Genomic DNA, 13,702 nt, shown 5'->3' with positions numbered 1-13,702 from the left:
AGCCCCACCATTAGTATTGGAAATTCAACTAAAACATTAAATGTACATTGTAATAGTGTCTTAGAGTTTCACAGTGGATCCATAATAGGGTTTATTATCTACCGTTAGAAGTCATCTGACAGTCTTTCACATTCTGCGCCGAAATGGCAGGGAACATCCATAACCACCATTGATATATAAGGCATCACATGTGAGACATGAGGTACTCTCCCTCGAATTCATATTTCATTTTATTTGTCATTTTTTATTCACTTGGGTGTTGGAGTGCTAATCTTGCAGGTCCACTCATATACCGCTGTACCAAAGATCAACTCTACCGCATCAAGACTCTACTCCACCATTTCACCAAGAATTTTTGGACTATATACTTTTTTGGTTTCACTTTAATGATAAGTGGTGTGCTTAGATGCATGTCTTTGTGTTTACTTGAAATTTAGCTATCTTTGTTAATGGTTATCCGACTAAGGATCTTGGTAATCAAATGGATTTAAATCAAGAAGACCAGTTAGCCCCTTTTCTATTCCTTCTTGTTGTAGAAGGTTTAAGTGGTCTTCTTTGTCGAGCTGTAGAGTTGGATCTCCTTATTGATTTTAGGGTTGGTTCTTTAAAGTTAGTCATCTCCAACTAGCAATATTTTGATGATAATTTAATCTTTTAATAGGAGTTGATAGAGAATCTATGGACCATTAAAGCCATTCTCAGAGGTTTTGAGCTTACTTCTGGGCTCCTAGTCAACTTTATAAAGAGTAGTCTTACATGGGTTAATTTTTATCCCGCTTTCTTAGGCTTAACTAATGACTTTCTTAATTGTTACCAGTAATATGTTCCCTTCATGTACCTTAACTTGTTTGTAGGGGTCAATCATCATCTTGAGGCCAGCTGGAATCCTCTTATCTCTTTGCTCAACAAGCGTCTTCACTCTTGGAGTCACATATTTGTTATTTGGGGGGGGGGGGGGGTAAATTTATTATTCTCAAATTTATCCCCATTTTCCTTCTATCCTTTATGAAAATGCCTATTAAAGTTTGAAAGAAGATTGTCAAGATTTGACGACTTTTGTAGGATTTACAAAAATAAAATTTTGAATTGTGATGAGAACCCCAAAGGATATGTCATTTGGAAGGCAACTCCTACATCTGTGCCAACTTCAGTTCCTCTATATGCCAAAATTTCTTCATAGATTTTACATCCTGCGATGAAAGCGTGTATGGAGGTTTGTGTTTACCGAATTTTGGCTTCCCCTTAGACGAGAAAAGAATATTTGATGGCTTGTCTTTAGTCTGATCTATCGGAAACAAAGTGAATAGATGTTGTTAAGGTAAGGGAAGATATGTTGATAGTTCAGTTGGCTGCAGTCAAGAATGCTTTATCTGTTCAGAAGGGTTCAGGTTTTTACTTTGATTTTAACGATTTTCGTGCTCCTTCTGATCCTTGCCTGTCAAACTCACCATATTCATCATCATGCAGTGCATTTTATTTTTCACATCTTTTCATGACATTTTAAGGTTATTGTTGGATATCGGTATTCCTTCCATTTTGTGGATATTTGACTATTAATTAAGTCTTTTTGGTGGATTACTTAGTATGTCACGTCTTTTGCTAGTTTATCTTTACTTTGATGATTGACTACTATTTTACAAAGCTATTAGCATGCAATCTCTTTTTATCTTGCATCAACTTTGAAATTGCATTGTAAGTGCATTATTGCTCATATGTAATTTTCTAATTTAAGTAGTTTGCCCTTATGTGTCATTTAATTGCGTTTACACTCTGATATGGTTTCACCTGTGCGTTTTTATCTATTTTTTCTTTTATCTTTTTTTGATATTTGTCAAAAGGGGAGAAATTTTCGAGATATTATCGTTGTATTTACACACATTAAGTGTTTAATGCAAGGGTAGCTTAAGTGATCAAGAGATGAGTTTGAAAGGTCTCAAAGAGCTATGTATCATTTGTTGTATGTTGAACAATAATCCAAAATCAATTTGCTCAATTAAATAAACTACTCAAATCAAAAATTAATATCACAAATCTGCCAAACATAAAAAAGGGGAGACTAAAATTGCAGTCAGTATCATCTCTAATTTTGATGTTATATTTAATTTATTCTATCTCTATTTTGATTTATTGATATTTATAATTTGTGTGTAATTTTATAATTTCAAGTATTTTATTAGATTTGTATCTTAAACTACCCTTACATTTAATAAATTAGTTTTTGAGCGATATCAATTTATTTTTTAGCAAGAGCAAGTTGACCAAGTCAATAGGTTGAATGCATCTTGAATCACAAGTTTGAAAGCTTTAAGCAAAGGTTTTTTTAAGCTTAATTAGAATAAAGCACACTATTGATTCAAATCAAACATATCAAGTTGAAATTGTGATTTTGATATTGACTATTTGATTTGAATTAGGGATGTGTATGATCCGAATCACAATATTCTTTGCTTGCTTGACTCAAATATATTTCCAAAAAATCCATGATTCAATTATGCTCTTGCTTGACTCAAATCATGAATACCAATCATGATTAAAATCAAAATGGCCACTCCTTATTTTACTAACTTGATTCAAGTCATTCTTTCTTTTGATTCAAATCTTAACCTAATGATTTGACTCAAATCATTTTGTTCTTTTCTTCACCTATTTGTTTCTAACCTTTAATCTTGTAAGTTTCATTTTCATAAAAAAAAAGTAATTGTTGGTTAATATTGTTGTTTCTGTTAATTAACACGAGAGAACATTCGAACAAAAAAAAGTCTCACAATGTGATTTTTCTAGAGAGATCTAGTGAGATCCAAACCCATATTTTTCAAGAAGTTTGAGAAAAACCAATGAGAGTTTTTCCTTTCACAAACACTCCATCTCCTTGATTCAAACTTGTAAAAAATTTCTAGAATGTTGATATTGTGATATCTAAGATGTGTTGTGTGAGATTCTTTAGATAACCTTCATCATCTTCAACCTTGTTCCAAGGAACTATTTTTGTGGTGCTAAACCAATGAGAGTTTTTCCTTTCACAAACACTCCATCTCCTTGATTCAAAATGAAGGAAGTAGAAAAATGTTTATCATGAGCGCAAGAAGGTTTATCACATATAAAACAATTCAATTTCATAATTTAGTATGCCATATCTCTAACAATCATAAGCAATTCAACAATCCTATTTATTTCGGTACCTAAATCTATGGTTAGTTCTCAATGCTACAAGATAATTTCTACCAATTATGTGACCGAAGAAAAACACTAAACACAAATAAATTTGAATAATTTATAAAAAATATTTGTTTACAAAAGATAAATCTTATGGAACCACATGTTTCACATTATCAATGCAAATTCATATAGGAGAATATAATTTAGGAGAACTTGCCATTTATCTTTAAGGGTTTCATGACTATCACAAATTAAAGCAAGAAAATAAATTAACAACGAATATGAATGATTCCCTGATGATGAAACTCATTTTCCACTCTCCTTATTTGCAGAATGTGCGTTTGTCTTGTGAAAATTCATAACTTTAATGATTACGTATGTTCAACAATATATAGAAGGAAAACAAAATCCTAAAATCATCTATTGTGTTTAATGACATCTTTGTTATAACATAGATTTTGTTTAATTACTTCTCTTTGCTTTGTCATTATAACTTCCATAATAAATAACATTTATCTAGACAGCAGAAAATGAATTTTGTCTAAACAAAAGAAAATAAAAAATAATTTTTTTTTCATTTATTTACCATACATTTTCCTTAAACTCTTTTATAATTATTAATATCATGCATCCAAACTTCAAAAAACAATAATTTTATCATTTATAGTTTTTTTTGACAGAATCATTTATAGTTTTAAAATATGAAAGATATTTTATTTTTTAAATAGCAAAAAGAAAAAGATATATTGTTTTTTGTACATTAAAAATCAAACAAATAATTATGCAAACTAAACTAGCGATCAATTTCGGTTAGAGTTTTAAAACATTATATTATATATTATATACTACTTATTTCTTAATGCTTTTGTGTCCTAAAAGTAATAATACTACAATTGCAGTATTTTTTTAAATGTATTTAATTAGTATAAATCATGTACAAAAATTTACAAATGACAATGCATAGCCATCAGTAATCACTTTTTTGAGAAATTAATTCATACCGTTGTCGTCGCAATCAAAGCAAGGAGACAATAGGTATAGGGTTTCCCCCTTCCAACAAGTCTCACTTTCACTGCCGCCACCTTTACAATTTTCTATCACCAAACAAACCAAACGCGTGTTTCTCCCTTGTTTATTAACCGTATATTTCACTCGAATATTCTATTTCTTCCTTCCAAAATCATGGCGCTATTTCACTTCCCCCATATCAACAAAGCACGTGATATATCCATCTCATCCAATCAAATCCCTCGTCGACAACCCCAATTATCCTACGTGGAATTCCAGAAATTTCCCCTAAATCTCAACCGTTAAAACTATCATCTTTCTATCACACCATCTTCTTCTTGTTCTTCACACATTGATTTCGCGTTTCGTCTTTTTCTTTTCGTACTCCAAATAGAAACGTAACAAAACGAAACCATACGAACGTGAACGAAACCAGGTTGGTGCCACTGCCATGGCTACCCAGCATCAACCTTCAAGCGCGTTCTCCTTCCTCTCAAAAGGCTGGCGCGAAGTCCGTGACTCAGCTGACGCGGATCTCCGTCTAATGAAAGACCGAGCCAACTCGTTCAAAAACCTAGCCACCTCATTCGACCGGGAGCTTGAGAATTTCTTCAATTCCGCTGCGCCGGGGTTCTCCGTCGCGGCGATGCGTTCTTCTCCTCCCGCTGAGATTGAATTCGTGAAGAGACTGCAGCCGAAGTTGTCGGAGATTCGTAGGGCGTACTCGTCGCCGGATTTTAGTAAGAAGGTTCTGGAGAAGTGGAAGCCGAGGGCGAAGATTCGGATTGATTTGTCGGCTATTAGGAATGCGATTGTGGAGGAGGAGATTGGGGATGGGGTTGTGGATTTTGAGAGAATTAAGGGGAGAAGGTTAGGGTTTTGGGAAGGGTTGAAAGGGGAGAGTGAGAGTGAGAGTGAAAGTAGGGATTGGGAACCGATTCGAGCTTTGAAAACTAGGATTAGGGAGTTTGAGAAGAAGAGTTCTTCTGTGGAAATTTTTGATGGGTTTAAGAATAGTGAATTTCTTGAGAAACTTAAGTCTAGCTTGGTATGTACTTCTCCTAAGTAGCTATGTTATTTTCAGTGAAGCATATCTCAAGTTCATACATATGATTTCGTAGTTTAAATGTCTCTTATGCGGATACTGGCGAAACATTTTATTCTTTTTATGACATGTTTTTGTGTCTATGGATTTGTTAAGCGCTCTCTTTTCGAAAATTGACATGTTCAAATTTTATTTCTCGCAGAAATCGATGTGCAAAGAACCCCAAGAATCAAAGGTGTGTATGTACACTTTAATTTGTATAGTTTCTTTTGGGTTTTTAGATGTGAATTTGCTTGATTGAATATAGGGCATTTGTGAGAAAAAAAGAAAAACTTGTACATAACTCTGGAAGGCTCTAACTTTGCATGACTCAAAATGCTTGTGTATTGTGCCTTATAGAATACAGTGAATATGCCTGTTCATGCATTCTTAGGCCCCTTTGGAGATATAAATGCTTCTATTCTTTAGATTTTGCTTAGGTCTATTTCTGAAAATGCTTCCTTCAGTTATGGATGGGTATAGATTTTTCTTTGTTTAGTATATTGTTTTCATATAATGTTTTGTTTTAATTTTGACATCAGAACATATAGTTGGGACATAAGAGGACATCGTATGCAAGATGTGCTAAAGAAATAGGGATTTGACCTCTCAAGCATACTTATGAATGCTACTTTACTTCCTCTGTTCCAAAATTAGTATCATACTTGAGACTTTCACCCCGATTAAGAAAATATGATAAATAAAAGAGAGAATATCAATTTACCAAGTTATCCGTATTGACTATTGGTGTATTTTAATTACATTAATGCAATGTGAGCGAAATAGTAAGTTAGGAGGATTAATTAGAGAATACATTTGGAAGATAAAAATGAAAATTGCATTGAAAATAAAAGCAACACTTATTTTGTGACAATTAATTTTTACAAATGTGACGCTTATTTTGGGATGAAGGGAGTATATTTAAACAGTTGGTTCCATGATAAGGATGTTATAGTTTTATACATGTCATCAACTTTCTTGTACACTAATTCTCGCTACTTCTTAACCCGGGGTCTTAATTTGAATTATGAGGGATGGCTAACATTTCCACACATCTTTTGCAGGAAGTGCCACCACTGGATGTACCTGAACTTCTGGCCTACTTTGTTAAACAGTCTGGGCCATTTTTGGATCAACTTGGAGTCAGCAGAGGTACTTCTTTATGCTTAACTTTATGGAATTTCATTGCAATGCAGCCCATGCTTTCCCTCTTTATATATCTTATCTAGAAGTATGTATGCTGTTTAGCAATATCTTGCAATGGAAACTGTTTTCCTGTTTCAGCAATCTTGTCTTCATAAATCACCTTCGTTCCCCTTTCTTTAACTCTCAACATTATATAACTTTCTTTTCGTAGAATAATAAAATGTGAGCAAAAAATCTGGAATACATCTGCAGTCAACTCTTGGCAAAGCATTATTTTCCATGTTACTAGTAAATTAGTTATATGAAACAAACCAGTGCAATGGTTTCAAACAACTACAAGTGCGTGATTAAGAGTTAATATTTTCATTTGCTTCAAAAAACATATTGTACACTTACTTTAATACGATGTGAAAGAGTACAAAACAATCTTGGATAAATGGGAGATTTGATGAACATATACACACACTTCCAATCCAATTGTAGATTTTTCAAAACACTCATTCTATAGTTATTCACCATTCAACTTCTCCCAAAATCTATCAATTTATAACTTTGTATAATTTCTATTTTCATAAAATTTGCTGTTGGGTTGAAAGTATACAATGTGTATAACATACTTATGATATAAAGTTCACTAATTCAAGATCATCTTGTACTCTCCATCAAAATATCTTCAAATTAATGTAGAGAATATACCTTCAAATTAATCTCGAGAATAATATACTTTCTCAAAAAAATATTAAGCATCTGATCACAAACTTATTGTCTATATTCTCTGAAATTTCTCATGTAAGATCTGTATGATTAGTTAGTTATATTTCAACTATTGGATCCTTTAGAGCATGACTAGTTTATGAATTTACCATTGGTTTGGAAATGTATTTCTTAAACATCATGCGTATACATTTCCCATATTTTCAATATTGTTTTCTACTGTCTTTCCTATTTTACAGCTTTCTATTTGGTCTACAAGTGTTTGTTTTACTTTATCTTCCCTTCACTTTTGTTGATTTCTCAAAATTGTGATTGTTGCAGATACGTGCGACAAGATAGTTGAAAGCCTGTATAGCAAACGCAAGAACCAACTTCTACTGCAGTCTGATTCTGAGGAAGAATCTTCTTTGCTTGGGAATGGAAACATAAATGATGAATTGGATCTGCGAATAGCCAGTGTCCTTCAGAGCACAGGACACCGGTATGAAGGTGGACTCTGGACAGACCGTCCAAAGCAGGATTTCTCTAGCAATGAAAGACATGTTGCAATAGTCACAACTGCTAGTCTTCCTTGGATGACGGGAACAGCTGTAAACCCACTATTTCGAGCTGCATATTTATCACAGTCTAAAAAGCAGAAAGTTACTCTGCTGGTTCCATGGCTTTGTAAATCGGACCAGGAACTAGTTTATCCCAGCAACCTCACTTTTGCTTCCCCAGAAGAGCAGGAAGGTTATATACGCAACTGGCTTGAAGAAAGAACTGGTTTTAAGGCAGAGTTCAAAATTTCATTTTATCCCGGGAAGGTAATTTTCTGATATTGTTGGCTATAGAGTAATTCTTCCAAGACCACATTGCCTATAAGCACAGCCAATGACAAGGTCAAAATATATTAAAATCATAATAAAAAGGGAAAGCCTTTGATTTGTTTTTGCTCACATTAGAATTGCTTGGTGGGCTATATTCTATCATATTTTATTTCATTATTGTCAGTACTTACACTCTGTCCTTATTGGATGTAGTTTTCAAAGGAAAGGCGTAGTATATTACCCGCTGGAGATACTTCTCAATTTATACCATCCAAGGATGCTGACATTGCTATCCTGGAAGAACCAGAACATTTGAATTGGTATCATCATGGAAAGCGTTGGACAGATAAATTCAACCATGTTGTTGGCGTTGTCCATACCAATTACTTAGAATACATAAAGAGGGAGAAAAATGGGGCACTTCAGGCATTCTTTGTGAAACACATCAACAACTGGGTTACAAGAGCTTACTGTAGCAAGGTATGAGAATTTAACATTGTAGCATGTAAGTTTGAATTAACTTGGGAGATAGCTACTATGGTTATAATGATTTGATTGATAAATTTGCCATGGATTTCTATTATCTAAAGAGAATTGAACAAAGTAAAAGGAACTAAATTGTATATGATTTGATTTATATTCAGGTTCTTCGTCTCTCGGCTGCTACTCAGGATTTACCCAACTCTGTAATTTGCAATGTTCATGGTGTGAATCCCAAGTTCTTAAAAATTGGAGAAATGATGGCTGCAGAGAGAGAGCTAGGGCAGAAGGCTTTCACAAAAGGGGCATATTTCTTGGGAAAGATGGTATGGGCAAAAGGATATAAGGAGTTGATAGATTTATTAGGAAAGCATAAGACTGACCTTGATGGCTTCAACATGGATGTATTTGGAAGTGGAGAGGATGCTCATGAAGTCCAGAGTGCAGCTAGAAGGTTGGATTTGAATCTCAACTTTCAGAAAGGAAGAGATCACGCAGATGATTCCCTTCATAGGTAAGACCAATTTGAAAATTTAACTTCAAACTTTAAACTACAATACATTCACTGGAAGGTTCTCCACATTATTCTGTAACATACTACACAAAATTGGGATATTAACTATTAAGTTGAATCTATTGCAACATGGAACTGAGTTATCCTTCATCCTCTCCTATCTTCATAAAGTTAATGTGAAGAAGATAAAATTTCCAAAACTGATTTTTCATATGTATGCATAAAAGTACCTTCACCTTCAGATGATAATTGCTCATGTTTATGTACCCATACACTAATATAGAGCTTGAATTTATTAAATTTGGTTCTTTTTTGTTTTTGACACTGTTCATTAATGTCATTGAAGGTACAAAGTCTTTATAAATCCTAGCATCAGTGATGTGCTATGCACAGCTACGGCCGAGGCACTTGCCATGGGAAAATTTGTAGTGTGTGCTGATCATCCATCAAATGAGTTCTTCAATTCATTTCCCAATTGTTTGATTTACAAGACACCAGAAGACTTTGTAGCAAAAGTAAAAGAAGCATTAGAAAATGAGCCTTATCCTCTCACACCTGAACAAAGATATAAACTTTCTTGGGAAGCTGCAACTCAAAGATTTATGGAATATTCCGATCTTGACCAAATCCTAAACATGGAAAAGGATGGCGTAAAACCAAGTAGAGATAAAGGAAAGCTCATTGGCAAGTCTGCATCAATGCCTAATCTTTCAGAACTTGCAAATGGAGGCTTAGCATTCGCTCACTACTGTCTCACTGGGAACGAGTTCCTGAGATTATGTACTGGAGCAACACCTGGGACACGTGATTATGACAAGCAACACTGTAAAGACCTTAATCTCTTGCCCCCACAGGTGGAGAATCCTATCTATGGCTGGTAAATAGATTGACTAGTTTGAATATGGGGATGGCTAAGAAATATTTGTGATGCCAGATCATGACAAGCAGCATTGTAAAAAAGTTATAAATTGCTGGTGAATAGCTCTAGCGCTTCAAATTTGTAGTTTCTGCTTGTTTATAGTTTGTAATTAGGTGCCTGTTATAGTCCTTAATTTTTGTAGCTGTAATTGTTTTTGTATTTTAACTCAGTGATGTAGTTTTTTTACTACTTTTAAATCACACGTAGAATTCTAATTTTGAGTTTTACTGTGTAATGGCAAAAAAAAATCGTCCATTCATAACTTTGTGGGAGTAATTAATTGTAATAAACATGGATGAGTTTAACACGGAATTACTGAGCTTGAGAGAATCGCTGGTTATTAACAACTTGTATTTATCACATGGGTTAATGGTTGATGAGTTGAGTGGGTTAATGGTTGATGAGTTGAGAGACACTGCAGAAGGTTAAGTACTAAACAGAAGGTTAAGACCATCTCTGATGGTAGTTTTTTCTATTGAGTTCTCCACATGTACCATTAATTTAATAATTAAATATTTAAAAAATTTGCCATGTCATAATAGAGTTGCATTGCAATGCAACAACTAAAAGATTGTAGTACCCAATCAAATCAAGTTATGAGGTAAAGTTGTGAGACCCATATCAAATTTTTATTCAAATTTTAATAGTTAAAATTAAATAAATTCTATTAATATAGTGTGGCTTAGTGGGTCTCATAAAGAACTCAAATGTAAGTTGTACAATTGGAGACGCTCTAAGGGTTTAATCCCTAAAAACTAATATAATCATCTCCGTATTCATGTATCCAAAAATCAAGAATTATTTTGTACTGCGGTGAAATAAATCAACAATACCAATTATAGGGATAGAATAACACTCGGCTGTTATAGTACATACAAGTCAGTAGTACGGGGAATTCCTGAAGTGTGCTCTATTCTCAGGTAAATTTTGTGTGATTTGAGGTTTGATTGATAGTCGGAAGGAAGGAAAAATGAAGGTATCAATTGCAGTCCATTACTGACATATATGACATGGAAGGTGGTTTGAAATTTTAAAGGATTGTAGCATCCCATATTTCCACTGGGAGTAGTTGAGGATCCGTGGGCTCTTATTCGATAAACTTAGGCTTTTCTTGTTGTCAGTGTAGGTCCCATACACTCTCTTGCAGTGCTCGGATGGAAGTTCGATCATTGTTGTTTCTATTGATGACATCCCTCGTCTTTGAGAGATGAGATCAGACTATTGTTTGGATTAATTTGTGTGACCTATGTAGTTTTATCAAGCTCCACGTTGGAGGCCAAATGTACTATTGTTTGGATTAATTTGCGTGACCGATGTAGTTTTATCAAGCTCCACATTGGAGGTCAAATGTACTAAAAATGTTTCTCAATGTAACTTTACTAACGAAGGCCAGTAAAGTCTCATCATCTATCTTATCAATTATTAATATATTTTTTTCTTGGTGATCATCTTCTTATATAGTAGTTCCAACCATTTAAGGTGATTGTCCCTAAATAGTGTGATTTCTAAATGGTAATTGGAATATAACTTTATTACCTAATCCTAGTCCATATTGTTATTAATTAGTATAAATGTGTTATTACTCGTATCTTAATCTGAATATTTCATTATATCAGTTTTAGGTCGACAAGATTGGCCTGGTCCATCTGCTGTCTCAACCCGGCTTTGTTTTGTTGGGTGAGCTATAATTCGAGGTGGTCTCTAGTGGCTTCGAATTACAATTCAACCCATTTTTGTCGATCTAATCCAATAAATCAGACATATACACACTCTTTCAAATATAAATTGTGTATGAGTTTATATATATATATATATATATATATATATATATATATATATATATATATATATATATATATATATATATATATATATACACACACACACACACACACACACTGTGCCAGTCAAAGGGGCAATTACATGAGGCCCATTTATTTAGTCTGCTCCATCGAGTTTAATGTATAAATACATTTACACTACTACAAATAATACATCTCTTGACAAAGCTTTCACCTCACCCAACAAAAAATGAGGTATAATGCTAAGGTACACTATGTTTTATTTCTTTTAAAAATAAAATTATTTATTTCCTCAGTTTTTAATATAATAGAGGGAAAAACAATTCAGGACATGGTTCGAATCCCAACTATTTCAGTTTATGTTTAATTTCTTTATAAGTATAAACTAAATGATCCATCCCTTCGGTTTTTGTAATAACCAAGAGATAGAATAATCAGATTTTATTATAAAATCATTCTTTAATTTTTTTTACCCTAATCCAAACTTATGTACCCGTCCCAAACTTGTATGCATCATTCTTTGAGATGAATTGTAAGACAGAAAAAATCTTCAATGTTTTGTGTTTTTCTATCTTGAACTAAATATTTTTTCTGCCCTTGCATTCTATCTTACATAATGATGTTGATGTTGTATTTTTGCAATAACCTTCCTATGTTGTCAATAAAAAAAATGCTTTCCTCGATTTATAATAGTGAGAAATTTATTCCTAAACATGGTGTAAATTGCACACAAAAAATTGTGACTGGTAAAAAATTGAAATTTAAACACGACATGTTACTTTAAATCTTTATCATTTACCACTTTTTCTTGCAACTTATTACCTCATTTTGTTTATTAAAATCGAGGGTTTTTCTTATTTTATTTTATAAATTAAAAAAGAAAATACTTTTTCCCTCGGTTTTTTAACAAAATCGAAGGCTCTCGTTACATAGCTACAACAACAAATTTCTACCCTACATTCATAAAGGAACAACAATCAGGATATTGCCAAGACATCAATCCACAACAAAATATTACATCCACCACTATATATTTTGTTCTTTTTCTTGTGAAAGCATTTGCTCAAGATAATGAAATCTTTGCTTCAAGTAAAGAAGGCTGAAAAAGTTCTCTATGATGGATTAGAAGTGCAGAAAACCGTTCTTGCTTCAAGTTAAACAAAGAAAGAAGTTCAACCTTTGAAAATATTAGAAGTTGGATGATAAATATACAACAAAAACGGGATTTGTTGTTCTCCAAGAATAATAACGATGATGATGAATCTGAATTTGTTGTAATCAATTTATTTTAATATTATGTACAAACAATGTAATGTTTAAAAAATAGCTTATTCACCTCAGTTTTCTACTAAAACCGAGGGGTAAATATATTTTACCTCAGTTTTTGTCAAAACTGAGGGGATAATTTAGCGTGATTATTGGGGATATTGATCACCATCCTTAAACAAATCTTTGTCATCCATTTGATGAATATTAACGTTTCAAGACAGTACCATTCCGCATGAAGCATAAAAGCTTCCATTATAAAAGCATACTGAATATAAAAATTTAATAATGAAACATCATGAAGCACTTACAACTATCTACACCCATCACTTCACGGTTTGCAAGAGCATTTTTCATGAAAAGTTCTCTATGATGGATTAAAAGAGCACACAATTATTTGGGTTTAAGGTTTGTGTTCTTAAATATTTATTTGAAGAGAAAATCATTCATTTAACTAACCCTTTTTTGTTTTATATTAGAAAGGAATGCATACAAAAACCATAAAGAATATTTGAAATCCAGTTGATCTACCATAAATTTCAATGATTCAAAGATTTAAAATTAGATCTTCAGAGATTTTTTTTAATATTCTGTGTAAACAAATTAATTTATTAATATTATGTGTAAACAATATAATGAGTTTTTTTAAAACAGGAATCTATCTTACCCCTCAGTTTTAATGATAAACCGAGAGGTATGATGCACTAGTTTTGAAAATAATAAAATTGCAGATGTTGGGGTTCGAACCCGTGTGCAGTTAACTTAACCCCTAAGTTTTAAATTAACCGAGGGATAGAGTGACAG

At 33.0% G+C, this 13,702-nt stretch overlaps 1 protein-coding gene across 1 annotated transcript; it reads left to right on the top strand.

The window, feature by feature from the left end:
- Window positions 1-4,402: 4,402 nt before the first annotated feature.
- Window positions 4,403-10,057, top strand: LOC131610921 (digalactosyldiacylglycerol synthase 1, chloroplastic). The gene is made up of 7 exons (XM_058883007.1): window positions 4,403-5,212; window positions 5,412-5,444; window positions 6,313-6,400; window positions 7,430-7,914; window positions 8,131-8,397; window positions 8,562-8,911; window positions 9,258-10,057. The coding sequence occupies exons 1-7, from the start codon at window positions 4,616-4,618 to the stop codon at window positions 9,790-9,792; spliced, it is 2,355 nt and encodes a 784-aa protein (XP_058738990.1). The 5' UTR covers window positions 4,403-4,615; the 3' UTR covers window positions 9,793-10,057.
- Window positions 10,058-13,702: the final 3,645 nt, after the last annotated feature.

Source organism: Vicia villosa, linkage group LG6 (assembly GCF_029867415.1).
Source record: "Vicia villosa cultivar HV-30 ecotype Madison, WI linkage group LG6, Vvil1.0, whole genome shotgun sequence".
Classification (NCBI taxonomy): domain Eukaryota; kingdom Viridiplantae; phylum Streptophyta; class Magnoliopsida; order Fabales; family Fabaceae; genus Vicia; species Vicia villosa.
This window is presented reverse-complemented; position numbering and strand designations above follow the sequence as displayed.